Genomic DNA, 16,384 nt, shown 5'->3' with positions numbered 1-16,384 from the left:
GAAGCGGCCGCGGCGGTAGAGGCGGCGGGGACGGTTTCTCCATCTTCCCCCCTCCCCTTCCCCCCTCGGAGTTTCCCTCCCTCCCTCCCTCCCTCCCAGTCTGGGCACCGGAGCCTGTGACCGCTTCGTTAGTGGAGAGGTAGCTGCCAGCCCGCTTCGGCAGGCCTGTGCCCGCGCCGTTCTCGGGGCCTCCCTGCTGAGCCCGAGGGTCACGCCGAGAGGGACACGCAGTGGCGAGCGGGTGAAGCAGCTTTGCGGTGAGAGCACGCCGGCCGGGGGTCCGGGCGGGAGACTGGTGTGGCGGGTAACGCGGGGCTCGAGGGTGTGTATTTTTAGGGGGGCTGACCTCCTCGGCTTCCCGTAGAGCAGCCGGGCGGGAGGCGTGTGGCTGTGTGAGGGGGGTGGGGGGCGGAGCGGGGCAGCGCTCCGTGCGGGAGGGGGAGGAGAGCGCAGTCCCGGTGCGCGCGGAGGGGGCGGGCGCCCGCGCCGCCGCTCGGGGGCGGGGCCGGCGCGCGCGTGCGATTGTGGAGGAGGGGCGGGGCCGGCCTCGCTCCGGGCGCTGTTTGCGGCCGACCACCTCCAGCCTCCCGGGCGGGCGGGGCCTTCGGCGAGCGGCCGCGCTCCGTCCTGCTGGGGCGGGGGACGCCTGCAGGGTCTCCCGCGTGTGGCTGCTGGGCGCGGCAGGGAGGGGGCGTGAAGTCTGCGCTCCTCCGCCTCCGGGGATCCGGTTGGCCGGAGGGGCCGTGCCTAGCGCCGATGCCACTCCCCTTTGCCGTCCCCCTGCTCTGGGTTTCCGCCTCCTTGGCGGTAAGGCGGTGCTAGGGAAATCCCGCTGTCGAGTCTGGCTGCGAGTCCGGGCGCCTAGGTCCGCCCCGCCCTTGTCCCCGTGGGGTGGGCGGGGCCCGCCGGGGAGTGGCGGAGGTGTGGGCCCTTACTCCTGCGGCTCGCCCCTGCCTGCTGCCTGGGACGCGGGGCCGGCTGCCAGAGCTGTCGTCTCCGCTTCGCTCGGCGCAGCGTGGATGGCCCGCGCGGCCAGAAGAGCGGGAGCATGGCCATCGCCACTCCCCTCTTGGTTATAACTCTTGGGGCGAGGTGCACAAGGTCCTCTGCCAGGAGTGTGTGCTGCTAGTGGTGATCGTGCTTCCGCGGCGGTGGGGCGGGGGAGGGGCGGGCGGGGAGCCCGCGGAGAGTGGAACTGTGGCGGGGGACAGGCTTTCCTGGAGTTCCCTTGATGTTCAGTTACTGTGGCTGTACGGGGCGGGGCTTCCTTTGAGCCAATGGGGTGGCGGGTACTCAAGTTGGCGACTGTTTCGGCACCTTAGGACTTTAAACTCGGTTAGCCAGGAAGAGGCAGTGGAAGCTCCTCTTCACAAGGCTGAGTTATAACAGGAAAGTTTGGATTTACATTTTAATTTCAAAACTGATCTGTTTTTAAGGTGGTGATTAAAAAAAAAACTCAAACGTTGAATAAAATAATTTCTTCAACACTTGTATTTTTGAATGCTTTCGTTGTACAGATGGTTCTGCTATATAAGCTTAGTTTCCCAAAGAAATGTTTCGATTTAGATAGCTATAGGTGAAAAGTCTTCCCTGTCTTGTTTGATGTAATTTGTTAGACCATCTAGACCACCTTCTATTAATAGTCTCTAGAACATAGTGTTCTTGCCCTTTTTATTTCAGAGTAAGGTGAAGTTGTGGACTAGTGTAGCCTTCTGTGTGTGTATTTCCCTCCAACCTGTATTGGGGAGTGGCCTTAAGGCATTTCAGATTGAATGTATGTATACATAACCACATTAGATGAGGCTTTTCCTCTAACTTGCTACTTTGTCTTAAGAGAATTAAATGTTTTTGACATTTTTCATGAGAAAATAAACATGGTATCAGTGTGTGTTTATGGTCTGACTTGTGAATGAGCCTCTGGTTATCCGAGCTGAAGTTAATTTCTAGATTTGTGCTTTGGTCAGTAGGGGCTGAGAGTTTGGTGCCCTGTGATATACTCATGTGAAGACAGTCTCACCTTCTTGGCTAAGGAAGTTGCAACAGTAGCACTTTAGTTAATGATAGCTGTAATAGAATTGGTGTGCAGACTAAAAGCCTGGGTGCGTTTCCTGATGCTATAAACTGGCAAGACAGTGGAGAATGATATACAATTGAGGAAAGTTTGGTCAGTACAATTGTTCCCACCATTTGTGATACTATATGCTTGGAAACACAGGATAACCTAACTCATGCCCTTAAAAATAATGTCGTTTGGTTGATATGCCAGGGTCAGAAGTTGCGCATAGGCTTTCAGGATTCAGGTAAGAACTTGGTTAGGCTGTATTAGGACAGTTTTCATAAGTGTTTCTTTCTTTCTGGATATCAGCATTTTGTACTAAAGTTTTGGGACAAGTTAAATGCCTTGGAAAGATTGGCATTTTTTAATTAAGAAGGTTTTAATAGTTAACCTAAATAGTAAGACTTTTTTTTTTAAAGGAAGGAGGTATGTAGTAATTTGATAAGATTCCTGGTGAAGCATAGATCTGTTTACATTTTGCATGTATCAGTGCAAATAGGCAAGATACTGGAGAGCTACACAGGGCAGATGTTAGTACCTGGGAATTTCAGTTGGAATTAAAAGGTTGTCAGCAGGGTGCTGTGGTTTATGCCTGTAATCCTAGCACTTTGGGAGACCAAGGTGGGTCAGGAGACCATCCTGAGCACCCTCGAGACCCCATCTGTACAAAAAAATAGAAAAATTGGCTGAGCATGGTGGTGCTTGCCTATAGTCCCAGCTACTCAGGAGGCTGAAGCAGGATAATTACTTGAGCCCAGGAGTTTGAGGCTGTAGTGAGCTATGATGATGCCACTATACTCTAGCTGGAACAACAGAGTGAGACCCTGTTTCAAAAAAAAAAAAAATGTTACAGGGGTCTTCAGTGGTCTAGTGCAGTGTTTTTCAAGGGTTTCTCTTCTGGATAATTTCACCAGACAAGAGTTTGTTAAGCTTTACTTTACCCAAGCAGTCTGATTTTGGAGTCCCTCATTCAGCTGCCTCTGTCTATGGATAGTGAACAAAGAAAGAACAGTGTGCTTTTTGTTTTTTTTTTTTAGAGACAGGGTCTTGCTTTGTCACGTAGGCTGGAGAACAGTGGTGCCATCATAGCTCATTGCAACCTCAAACTCCTGAGCTCCTGTGATCCTCCTGCCTCAGCCTCCTGAGTAGCTGGAACTAAGGGCATGTGCCATCACTCCCGGCTAGTTGTTTAATACTGTGTAGAGCGGAGGTCTTGCTTTGTTGCCAGGATGGTTGAACTCCTGGCTTCAAGCAGTTTTTCCACCTTAGTCTCCCAAGGTGCCAGGATTACAGGTGTGGGCCACCCAGGCTGGCGTCAGTGTACTGCTTTGAAAAAATTTGTGGTAAAATATGTATAACAAAAGCTACCATTTTAAACATTTTTCAGTTCAGTGGCATTAAATACATTAACATTGTGCAACCTTCACCATCATCCATCCTTAGAACTTTTTCATCTTCCCAAACTGAAACTCTGTATCCATTGAATAACAACTCCCCATTCCACCTCCCCTAGCTCTGGCAACCACCTTCTCCTTTGTGTCTCTATGAATTTGGCTACTCTAGATATTTTATATAAGTGGAATCAGACAGTATTTATTCTTTGTGTCTGGCTTATTTCACTTAGCATACTGTCTTCAGGGTTCATCCATGTTGTATCCTGACTTAGAATTTCCTTTTTAAGGCTGAATAATATTCCACTGTGTATATAATACCACATTCTTTGTATTTATTTGTTGATGGACACTTGGATTGCTACCACCTTTTGGCTATTGTTAATAATGGTGCTATGTACAAATACCTGTTCAAGTGCCTGCTTTCAGTTTCTTTGGGTATATAACTAGAAGAATTATTGGGTCATATAGTGATTCTATTTTTAATTCTTTTGAGGAACCATTAGTGTGTTTTTGAAAGTAGCTTTGAGGGAAAAGATTGGGACTCAGATTCTACGGGTGAACTGAGTCAACACTCATTTTTTGATCATCTGCTTGAATAGCTGTGGGCTGACATCGAAAGAGTCTTGTTCCCAAGAATTTAACTTATATGGAAAGGCAAAGAGACATGATTTTACTGCACGTGAATGAGGGTTGGGTGTCTTAAGAATCAAGTACAAAGTGCTATAAGGAATTTTAAGGAGGGGCAGCCCATCTTTGTGGTGGAGGAAGAGAGGAACTGAATGAGAAACATGAAGTCTGCAATATGAGATCTAGTGGATGTGAGTGGTTAAATGTCCTTAGACAACTCACTCAAATCCAACTCACACAAAATCCACTCTGCGCCAGAGAGGATTTTGGAATGTTGGAAGTGGTGATACTGGCCTGGGGCTGTGGCTCACGCCTGTAATCCTAGCACTATGGGAGGTTGAGGCTGGTGGATCACTCAAGGTCAGGAGTTCAAAACCAGCCTGAGCAAGAGCAAGACCCCGTGTCTACTAAAAAAATACAAAGAAATTAATTGGTCAACAAAAACCATATGTAGAATTTTTTTTTTTTTTTTAGACAGAGTCTCACTTTGTAGCCCAGGCTGGAGTGAGTGCCATGGCATCAGCCTAGCCCAGAGCAACCTCAAACTCCTGGGCTCAAGCAATCCTGCTGCCTTGGCCTCCCAAATAGCTGGGACTACAGGCATGCGCCACCATGCCCGGCTAATTTTTTGTATATATATTAGTTGGCCAATTAATTTCTTTCTATTTATAGTAGAGACAGGGTCTCGCTCTTGCTCAGGCTGTTTTCAAACTCCTGACCTTGAGCAATTCGCCCGCCTCTGCCTCCCAGAGTGCTAGGATTACAGGCGTGAGCCACTGCGCCCAGCCTATATAGAAAAAATTAGCCAGGCATGGTGGCGCATGCCTGTAGTCCCAGCTACGTGGGAGGCTGAGGCAGAAGGATTGCTTGCGCCCAGAAGTTTGAGGTTGGTTGCTGTAAGCTAGGCTGATACCATGACACTCTAGCCCGGGCAACAGAATGAGACTGTATCTCAAAAAAAGAAAAAAAAAAAAAAAGTGGTGATGCCATGTTGAAATTGAATTCTCTCTTGAAGTCTTTATTCCAGAGCTTGTGAACTATGGTCTCTTCAGTTTGCAGACATGATCCTTTCTACTACTTTGGAAAGTATTTAACAATCACAAGCAGGGCATGGTGGTGCACTCCTGTAATCCCAGCTATTCAGCAGGGGAATCACTTGAACCCAGGAGTGTGAGGCCGTAATGCACCATGATCATACATTTGAATGACCTCTACAGTCCAGTCTGGGCAATGTAGCAAAACCCCTGTCTGTTTAGCAACAACAAAAAAGAAAGTTAAAAAATATTTTAAAAAAAGAATCATAGTAAAAAAACTATAGACTTGGCATATATGTCAAGCTCAATATATGTTGTTAATATGGTCAATTATTGTTCCCTAATACTATTATTCCTTCACATGCCTTCCTGTTTCTGCTACTTTTAAAAGTTATAGAAGCAATATCTTAGGATTTTTGACCTTCCTTGTGTTAAGTACATAATTCTGAATTTTTGATTTTGTTGAGATGGAAGTTAAATAATGTGGTAACCTATCTAGCAGCATACTTGAATAGTCTGTGAATCAGAGTTTTGCCATTATTATAGTATATCCTTCCTTTTTTATTTTTATGAGGCAGGGTCTCTCTGTGTTGCCTGGGATAGAGTGTAGAGGCGCTATCATAGCTCACTGCAACCTCAAATTGCTGGGCTCAAGAGATCTTTCCACCTCAGCTTCCCAAAATGCTGGGATTACAGGCATTAACCACTGCTGGCCCTTACAAAAAAAAAAAAATATATATATATATATATATATATATATATGAATTCTGATTGTCTTTAGACAATTATATGTCTTTTAAAAACACATTTAAAGGCCGGGCGTGGTGGCTCACGCCTGTAGTCCTAGCTCTCTGGGAGGCCGAGGCGTGAGGATTGCTCGAGTTCAGGAGTTTGAGGTTGCTGTGAGCTAGGCTGACGCCATGGCACTCATTCTAGCCTGGGCAACAAAGTGAGACTCTGCCTCAAAAAAAAAAAAAAAAAAAAGACTAGCTACAGGGGATTTGTTTTCAGTCTGTTGCAAGCAAATACATAGAGGTTTTGTCCTTATACATATGCAGGGTAACTGTCTGATACTGGCTTTCTTTAGAGATTGCTGCACCAGTAGCTCCCAATCTATCCATATTGAGATTTAATTTTCTAGCCTCAGTGCCCAAGACAATGCTGGCACGTGGTAGGGGATATGTTATATACAAACTGAACCCTAATGGCATTTAAAGTTTTTCTAAGTAGAGGCTACCTTTGTGTAGTTGCAATTGGCTTTAACATGTTGATTGCCACACTAGAAAAAATTTTTTTTCTTGGGACCACAGTGCTTTTATTACAAAAATCGAAAACTTCGAAAACAAAAGGATCCTTTCTAATTTAATGAAAAATTGTTATTTTTTATTGTTTCCTGTGTGTGAGTTATATGCAACTTGAAAAATAGTTCTCATGGCTCCCAAGGTGAAGAGATGTGTGAGTTACATATGCTTCTTGAGACCCCGGGCTCAAAACTACTGTGAGTTAAATCCAACTCACATGGCAGTTAATTTGTTAAAGGTACTTACACGTTTATTGGTGGCAATTTCTAACTGCTGTACTGCTTTTTTTTTTTTTTTTTTTTTTTTTGAGACAGAGTCTCGCTTTGTTGCCCAGGCTAGAGTGAGTGCCATGGCGTCAGCCTAGCTCACAGCAACCTCAAACTCCTGGGCTCGAGTGATCCTTCTGCCTCAGCCTCCCAGGTAGCTGGGACTACAGGCATGCGCCACCATGCCCGGCTAATTTTTTATATATATATCAGTTGGCCAATTAATTTCTTTCTATTTATAGTAGAGACGGGGTCTCGCTCTTGCTCAGGCTGGTTTTGAACTCCTGACCTTGAGCAATCCGCCCGCCTCGGCCTCCCAAGAGCTAGGATTACAGGCGTGAGCCACAGCGCCCGGCCTTGTACTGCTTTTTTGTCCCTTATTTTGCTTTTGTACTCCCTTTCTGTCTTGTGTGTCTGCATGTTACTTGAATTTAACAGCATCATGACAGTGGACCCTTCTTTAGTCCTGCTGGTACCCTCCAGGGCTGGGTATAACTGGACTTGACTGATTTGACTAGGTTCTTTAGGAAAATACAGGTCCACAATCCCTTATTTGTATTTCTGAAATGCAAGAGTTTTTGATTGGTTTGTTTTTTCGTAAGTTTGGTTCCACAGTTAACCTAGGGGCACAACCTGATCCAAGCTGTCCTGCTTGATGCAGAAATGTGACTGTGCTTGATTATGGCGAGCTGCCCCAGCCCTGGTTGGGAAAGTGCTATGATATACATTATATGCACTGCAGTTCCTTACTGAAATCCGAACGATGTTGATAACTCTAAGATTCCTATCTCTTACTGGGATCTCTCCCTCTGTGACTATGTCCAGTGACCCTTGTAATAATCTCCTCTTGGGTAGCCAATAGGCATCCTTGACTCCTCTTTTTTATATGTGGTCTATCAGCAAATCTTATTTGCTCCGTATCTGAAATACTATGCAGAATTTGACCCCTTACTACCTGTATACCCCTATCCCCTACTACACTTAGTACCAGCAACATCTCTAGCTTGGATTCTGTTCTCTCTGCTTGGTTATTGCTTCTCTTTAGTCTGTTCTCTCTCTCTCTCTCTCTCTCTCTCTTTTCTTTTTTTAAACAGAGTCTCTGTTGCCCGGGCTAGAGTGCCATGGCATCAGCCTAGCTCACAGCAACCTCAAACTCCTGGGCTCAAGCAGTCCTACTACCTTAGCCTCCCAAGTAGCTGGGACTACAGGCATGGGCCACCATGCCCGGCTAATTATTTCTATATATTTTTAGTTGTCTAGCTTACTTATTTTTTTAGTAGAGACGGGGTTTGCTCTTAGGCTGGTTTTGAACTCCTGACCTTGAGTGATCTACCCGCCTCTGCCTCCCAGAGTGCTAGGATTACAGGCATGAGCCACTGCGCCCGGCCTCTTTAGTCCGTTCTCAACACTGCAGCCAAAGTTACTCTTTTAAAACCTAAGTCAGAGTATGTCACATCTCTGCTTAAAACCACCCAGTGGCTTCCCATGTCAGTCTGAATATTAAATCTGAGTCCTTATTATGACCTGTTAGAACAAACCTGATGTATACCTACTACCTACCATCTCCACCCCATCATCTCCCTGAATATATTTCTGACTAGTATCTCCTTCATTCTTCACCAGCTTTATATGGCCTTGCTGTTCTTGAAAACTATCAAGCACATGTGTACCTCAAGGTCTTTGGATTTCCTGTCTCCTCTGTCTAGAATGCTTCTTCCACTGATTTCCACATGGCTTCGTTTTCCTCACTTTACTCAAGTTATCTTCTCAGTGAGATATTCTTTGGTCATTCTTACCTAAAATTTCAAAAACCCTTCCCTGCTTTTTTTTCTTGGCACTTGTTACTTCCTAATATTTTAAACACATCGTTTATGTCTTATTTATTGTGTTTTTCCCACTAAAATGTTAGAAGGGATTTTTGTTTTTATTTACTGTTATATCTCCATTTCATAACACACCTGGGGCATAGTATATCCTCAGTAAATATGAAAGGATACATGCATGAATGACTGATTCAGTTCCCACCACAGACAAGGCAGTATGCTAAGCATAGTAGAGAATATATTGATGATTAAAGATGTATGTGTTCTTATGTGTATGGGAGCAGATTAGCTAATATACAATAAAAGCAATGTCAGATGAGTGACACATCTACTTGTCCTCTTAAGAACCATCTCAAGTCTTATTTGTAATACTTTAAAAAAAATTTTTTTTAAAGAGATGGGGTATTGGTGTGTTGCCCAGGTTGGACTTCCAACTCCTGGGTTCAAGCAGTCCTCCGGAGTAGGTGGGGCTACAGATTTGCACCACCACGCCTGGCTTGTAATGCTTTCTTTATAATTGTAGCCAGTATATCTCATGTTACACTTTGTTGTTTTATATCATCCTCAGTTAATTTATAGAAACCTTGTCATCCTAACTAAATATTAATGGTCTTGTGAATAGGGAAACATGATGATTTCCTTCTTTTATATTGCCCTCTTATAAATTCTTAATTTTTTTTAACTTTTAATTTAACATTTAACGAAAATAATTTTATTTATTTATTTACTTTTGAGACACAATCTGGCTCTGTTGCCTAGGCTAGAGTGCTGTGGTGTCAGCCTAGCTCACAGCAACCTCAAACTCCTGGGCTCAGGCACTCCTTCTGCATCCAACTAATTTCTTTCTATTTTTTAATAGAGACGGGGTCTCGCTCTTGTTCAGGTTGGTCTTGAACTCCTGACCTCAAGCGATCCTCCTACCTTGGCCTCCCAGAGTGCTAGGATTACAGGTGTGAGCTACCGCACTTGGCCGAAAATAATTTTAGACTTCAAAAAATGTTGGAAAAAATAATACAAAGAATTGCCATATAAACTGCACCCAGATTCCCCAAGTGCCTCTTTCAAAACCATAATCCAATGATCTAAATCAGAAAATTAGCATTGCTAACAATAATATTTTTTGAATTGAAAAATAGTTTCCTGTTCATTTCCTACCTACAACAATAGGTACTATATAATATCACTGTCACTTGGATCCAATTTTAGTTCTTCAGTTTGTTTTTGAGCAGACCAAACTACTTGTAAAGGTGTATTTTAGGCTTTTCATGAAAGAGTAAATTTACTTTTTTAAAGGAATAAACTCATTTTAGCTATTACCATTTATATGTCTAAGTCATGTTATGGGGTCCTAATGATCTCATTTTTCCTGTATCTTGAAACATTTTGGTACTTGATCATCCTAGGATTATTTCATCATTACTGATCAGTTATTCCCTAATATGCTAAAAAGACTAAAGTAATAGGATAATGGGAGAATGATGGAATTGCTTAAAAGGATGATGCAGTAGTGAAATAAATCATTGCTATTAGACACTTAAATTTTCTTCCTGCTTTGCCCAAAGCATTACAGTATCTTTATTTTTTTAAATTTTTTACTTTTTCGTTTTTTTTCTTTTTTCCCCTTTGTAGACCCAAGGAAACAGTATCTTTAAAGATAGTGTAAAAAGAAGGTGGGAGACACCATCTTAAACATTATGTAAGATATTAACATTTGGAGAATCTGGATGAAGGGTATATGACAATTTTTTAAACTATTTTTTACAACTTTTAAGCTTTCATTGAACATATTTGAGAATCCATAATTTTTCATTTTCCTTATTTTCATAATGGCAAAGAGAAGAAAAATGAAGACATTTTACAGTTATTAGAGGAACTAGTAAACAAATGCAGTGTGATAGCAGCACTGTAGACTGTTATGATGGTAAAATTGATTGTATAAACCAAGTTGCAAAATATGAGTATGTATTCAGATGATGATACCCTAGATGAATTTTTCTCAAACTTAAGAATTTATGAGTGCTCAATGTATTTCTGAGAGAGAAAAAAGAAAAATGTTATCCTCATCCAGGTAGTTAGTTGTTCAACAAGAAGGACTTTAGAACATGATTTTTTTTTTTTTTTTAGATAGAGTCTCACTTTGTTGCCAGGCTAGAGTGAGTGCCATGGCGTCAGCCTAGCTCACAGCAGCCTCAGCCTCCCAAGTAGCTGGGACTATAGGCATGAGCCGCCACACTCGGCTAATTTTTTGTTTCTATTTTTAGTTGATTGGCTAATTTTTTTTTTTTCTATTTTTTATAGAGATGGGATCTCGCTCTTGCTCAGGCTAGTCTTGAACTCCTGAGTTCAAACGATCCCACCTTGGCTAAGATTACAGGCGTGAGCCACATCATTTTATTTTATTTTTTAAGAGACAAGGTCTTTCTTGCCCTTTCTCCTAGGCTAGTGGTATGATCATAGCTCACTATAATCTTGAACTTTTGAGCAGACCACAGGTGCATGCCACTCTGCCTGGTCTTTTTTTTTTTTAGGAGACCATATCTCAATATGTTGCCCAGATTGGACTCCTGCCTGGCTCAGTAATCCTCTCACCTCAGCCTTCCAAGTAGCTGGGACTATGGGTGTGCCACTGAGCTCAGCTTTGAATGTACTATTTTTGACAAGAACCAAAACCATTCCTGTTTGCCAAAAGGATGCACAATAGTTATTCTTTCATCTTTTAGGATGTTTATGTACCAAAACTTATTTGATGTGGTTTGTAAGTGGACAGGTGCCAAAGGTAGGTGTGTGTACAAAAGTGATTATAGGGGAAAATGATGTAGAAATGAAAAAAATCATTGTATGATCATTCTAATGGGTATTTATTTTTTATTTTTTTGAGACAGTCTCTCTTTTGTTGCCCAGGCTAGAGTGAGTGCCATGGCGTCAGCCTAGCTCACAGCAACTTCAAACTCCTGGCCTCAAGCAATCCTTCTGCCTCAACCTCCCGAGTAGCTGGGACTACAGGCATGCGCCACCAGGCCCGGCTAGTTTTTCTATATATATTAGTTGGCCAATTAATTTCTTTCTATTTATAGTAGAGATGGGGTCTCACTGTTGCTCAGGCTGGTTTCAAACTCTTGACCTCCAGCAATCCACCTGCCTGGGCCTCCCAGAGTGCTAGGATTACAGGTGTGAGCCACCACTCCCGGCCTAAGCCACCATGCCCGGCCTATTTTTTTTTTTATATATATTTGTAGAGTCTCCTCCAGGCTGGTTTTGAACTCCTGGGCTCAAGCAATACTTCTGCCTGAGCCCCGCAGAGTGCTGGGATTACAGGTGTGAGCCACTGTGCCTGGCCCAAAAGAAATGTTATTTTAATTGCAAAAAGGTAGAGCATGATATCAGAATAAAGCATAGTAGGCCGGGCGCTGTGGCTCACGCCTGTAATCCTAGCTCTTGGGAGGCCGAGGCGGGCGGATTGCTCAAGGTCAGGAGTTCAAAACCAGCCTGAGCAAGAGCGAGACCCCGTCTCTACTATAAACAGAAAGAAATTAATTGGCCAACTGATATATATATATATTAAAAAAAAAAATTAGCCGGGCATAGTGGCACATGCCTGTAGTCCCAGCTACTCGGGAGGCTGAGGCAGAAGGATCACTCGAGCCCAGGAGTTTGAGGTTGCTGTGAGCTAGGCTGACGCCATGGCACTCACTCTAGCCTGGACAACAAAGTGAGACTCTGTCTCAAAAAAAAAAAAAGAATAAAGCATAGTACTTTAATTCTTTTTTTTTTTTTTTATTTCGGCATATTATGGGGGTACAGATTTTAAGGTTTCAATAAATGCCCGTTTCCCCCCCTCCCCCCTTTAATTCTTAATCTATTAAAGACTCACCACAATGCTGCTTTCTTTTTTCTATACTTGTCCATAGACCAGCATTTGGGAATCATTAATGCAGTCTGGTCATCCCCTCCTTTTGCAGATAAGAAAACAGGACCAAAGTTACAAAGCTTCATGTCAGAATTTGGACTAGGATCCAGTTCCTTTTTTTTTTTTTTTTTTTTTTTGAGACAAAGTCTCACTTTGTTGCCCAGGCTAGAGTGAGTGCCATGGCGTCAGCCTAGTTCACAGCAACCTCAAACTCCTGGCCTCAAGCAATCCTGCCTCAGCCTCCCAAGTAGCTGGGACTACAGGCATGCACCACCATGCCCAGCTAATTGTTTCTATATATATATATTAGTTTGCCAACTGATTTCTTTCTGTTTTTTTTTTTCCTTTGAGACAGAGTCTCGCTTTGTTGCGCAGGCTAGAGTGAGTGTCGTGGCGTCAGCCTAGCTCACAGCAACCTCAAACGCCTGGGCTCAAGCAATCCTCCTGCCTCAGCCTCCTGAGTAGCTGGGACTACAGGCATGCGCCACCATGCCCGGCTAATTTTTTCTATATACATTAGTTGGCCAATTAATTTCTTTCTATTTATAGTAGAGATGGGGTCTCACTCTTGCTCAGGCTGGTTTCAAACTCCTGACCTCGAGCAATCTGCCCGCCTCGGCCTCCCAGACTGCTAGGATTACAGGCGTGAGCCACTGCGCCCGCCCTCTTTCTGTTTTTAGTAGAGACGAGGTCTTGCTCTTGCTCTTGCTCAGGCTGGTTTCGAACTCCTGACCTTGAGCAATTGGCCCACCTGGGCCTCCCAGAGCTAGGATTACAGGTGTGAGCCACCACACCCCGCCTAGGATCCAGTTCTTGACAGGTTATTTTAGTGCTGTGGTCTCCAAGCCTGGGCCATGGCCTTGTACTAGTCTCCCTAATCCGAGTCAGTGGAAAAATTGTCTTCCGTGAAACTTAGGAATTGGACCACACAGCAGGTAGTGAGCGGTGCCGCAAAGCGAAGCCTCATCTGTATTTACAGCTGCACCAGCTGCCTCCACATTACTCACATCACTGTCTGAGCTCCACACACACACACACACACACACACACACACACCCCAGAAAAATTGTCTTCCATGAAACTGGTCCCTGGTGCCAAAAAGGTTGGGAATTGCTGTTCTAGTGTGTTTTCTGTAGTCCTATACTGTGCTCTTCAGATCTGAAATTGGTTTACCATTTATAAAATATTGACTTGGTCTTTGGTTACAGCGATTAATCTCAGTTGATTTAAGCGTCTAGGTTTCAAGCCAATAGAACTCAAGACCAAACCGTGGTGCAGGTAGGTCATAGATGTACATAGAAGTAGCAGCCAAGAAAGTCTTACTCCATCTACTTATTAAACCCAGTTCCTCATCCCAAACTAGTTTGAGGTTTAGTGTTCCTGGCCAGTTGATCAGTGGAAATAGCATGAGTGAATCTATATTTCCAGTCCTTGGATATGTCTGAAAGTTTTTGAATTAAGCTGAACATGCTACTTCATACTAGGAAAACATAACCAAGTAAGACATTTAAGACATTTTAAATTATTTCTACTCTGCAGCTGTCAGCAGTATGTTTTCTTTCTTTTTTTTTTTTTTTTTGAGACAGAGTCTTCCTTTGTTGCCCAGGCTAGAGTGAGTGCCGTGGCGTGAGCCTAGCTCACAGCAACCTCAAACTCCCGGGTCCTGGGCTCAAGCAATCCTGATGCCTCAGCCTCCCGAGTAGCTGGGACTACAGGCATGCGCCACCATGCCCGGCTAAATTTTTTCTATATATATAGTTGGCCAATTAATTTGTTTCTATTTATAGTAGAGACAGGGTCTCGCTCTTGCTCAGGCTGGTTTCGAACTCCTGACCTTGAGCAATCCACCCGCCTCGGCCTCCCAGAGAGCTGGGATTACAGGCGTGAGCCACCACGCCCGGCCTGCAGTATGTTTTTGACTCCATTTAACTGAGTTCAACATACTATAACACACAGATTTGTGAGACTTAATCCTTTGATCTGAATAGGCTACAGAGGGAACGTATTTGTGATTTGAGATTTACAAAAAGATAATATTAAAAGTGGCCAGCTTGCAAATTAAACAATTCTGCTTCTGTGTCAGGATCCCACTTAGTTTTGTGAGATATGAGAAACACCTGAAATGATTTCAAGACTAAGGATTATAGTGGCAGGCAGGTTGAGGACTGAAAGGTGAGGCATCTTGCGCAGACTGCTTTCTTTTCAGGCCTCCTGTCCTCCTAGAGGATGAAGAAAAGACGGTTGAGTGGACTCAGAAATTGAGCAGATACTTTTTTTTCCGTATAAAAAGTGCCTTATTTCAGCTGAGGGAGTGGTTTGCTAAAATCTCCTACTATTTCTGAAACTTTTATCTGGTCTGAAAATCTGGTCTCAATCTGGGTTCAAGTGATCCTCCTGCCTCAACCTCCTAAGTAAACAGGATTACAGGTGCAAGCTGCTGCACCCATTTACTTGAAATAAGTTTTAAAAGTGGACCACAATTATAGTACTAGGTTTTGAGAGGAGTTAAGAAGCATTTGAATATTTTTATAAATTATTTTGAATAATGTACATGTGGTTATGTAATTAATATAAGAAATGTCAGCATTTGAGGAGAAAACTAGAGAATAAAGCAAAAAAAACTATTACATTTTTGTCTTTCAGTTTTAACTTGTACATTGTGAGGTGTGTGTACATGCACATGTGCACATGTACTTGAACTACCCCGGATGACCTCTGGATGAAGTAGATAATCAGTTCTGGGAGTCTAACTTATACTAAACTTGGGCGATCGGTTCTAGTTAGACACATCATATGAGAGTGAGAATTGATTTGCATGTTAAGTCTTTTGGTTTCTGCAGGTTTTGTAGTGCATCCCTGAGCATGAGTGCAGAATGAAGCGACGTTTGGATGACCAGGAGTCACCGGTGTATGCGGCTCAGCAGCGTCGGATTCCTGGCAGCACAGAGGCTTTTCCTCACCAGCACCGGGTGCTTGCCCCTGCCCCTCCTGTGTATGAAGCAGTGTCTGAAACCATGCAGTCAGCCACGGGAATTCAGTACTCTGTAACGCCCAGCTACCAGGTAAACTGGAGCCAACCAAGGGACTAGGGTTGAGAGTAGAGGGATGATAATTTTATCCAATTAAAAAATGCTTTATTAAACAGTGACTTAGATACAAAAAAATTATGGAGTATCTAACATAAAAAATAACAAAAACATTGCACACTTGTATATAGTTTAGCATAAAAAGAATGTCATGACTTTTGAAGTTCATTGTGTATCTTGCCCTGATCCCTTACTTTTTTCTCCCTCTCTTCAGAGGTGAGCCACTAGTGTGAACTTTGTGTTTATTATTCCCTTGACTTTCTTTCCTTTTTTTAAATCTCTAAATAATACAATTATTTAGTTTGGGTATTTTTGAATTTTATGCCCCCCCCCAACAGGGTCTTGCTCTGTTGCCCAGGCTACAGTGCAATGGCCAGATTGTAACTCACTACAACCATGAACTCCTAGGCTCAAGTGATCCTCCTGCCTCAGCCTCCCAGAGTAGCTGGCTAGTTTTTCTTTTTCTTTTTTTGTAGAGAACAGGGTCTTGCTGTATTGCCCAAGCTGGTCTCAACCTCCTGGCCTGAAGTAATCCTCCTGCCTCCATCTTCCAAAGGGCTGGGATTATAGGTGTGAGCTACTGTGCCCAGCCTATTTTTCAACTTTTATAAGTGGAAACATACATATTCCTTCTTTGACCCACTTGTTTTTTCATTCAATATAGTTCCTAAGATTTATTCGTATTTTTATCTGTAGCTATAATTGATCCATTTTCACTATGGTATGAGTTAAATTAATAAACCCTGTGTATTGATTCTACTGTTGGACAATTGGGTTATTTCCAGGTTTTTGCCATTACAAAGGTGCTGCTGTGAACAATCTGATGTGTTACTCCTAGTGCGCTCAAACTGGCAATTCATTGCAAAATAAGAAGCTTGTGCCCGAATTTA

The 16,384-nt window shown here is 43.3% G+C and overlaps 1 protein-coding gene across 5 annotated transcripts in view; it reads left to right on the top strand.

Annotated features, from left to right (window-relative positions):
* Positions 1 to 16,384, top strand: part of SIN3A (SIN3 transcription regulator family member A) — a 73,695-nt gene that overhangs the window by 4,260 nt on the left and 53,051 nt on the right. For 2 of the 5 annotated variants that reach the window (XM_012735416.2, XM_012735409.2), the window contains exons 1-2: positions 69 to 257; positions 15,249 to 15,470. In XM_012735416.2, the coding sequence (XP_012590870.1) occupies positions 15,282 to 15,470 (189 nt within the window). In that variant the 5' untranslated portion in view covers positions 69 to 257; positions 15,249 to 15,281. Of the gene's footprint in view, positions 1 to 68; positions 258 to 12,541; positions 15,471 to 16,384 lie in introns of those variants that run through there. The other 3 variants (XM_012735410.2, XM_076004562.1, XM_076004561.1) reach the window with 3 other exon arrangements.

Source organism: Microcebus murinus, chromosome 6 (genome assembly GCF_040939455.1).
Source record: "Microcebus murinus isolate Inina chromosome 6, M.murinus_Inina_mat1.0, whole genome shotgun sequence".
Classification (NCBI taxonomy): domain Eukaryota; kingdom Metazoa; phylum Chordata; class Mammalia; order Primates; family Cheirogaleidae; genus Microcebus; species Microcebus murinus.
This window is presented reverse-complemented; position numbering and strand designations above follow the sequence as displayed.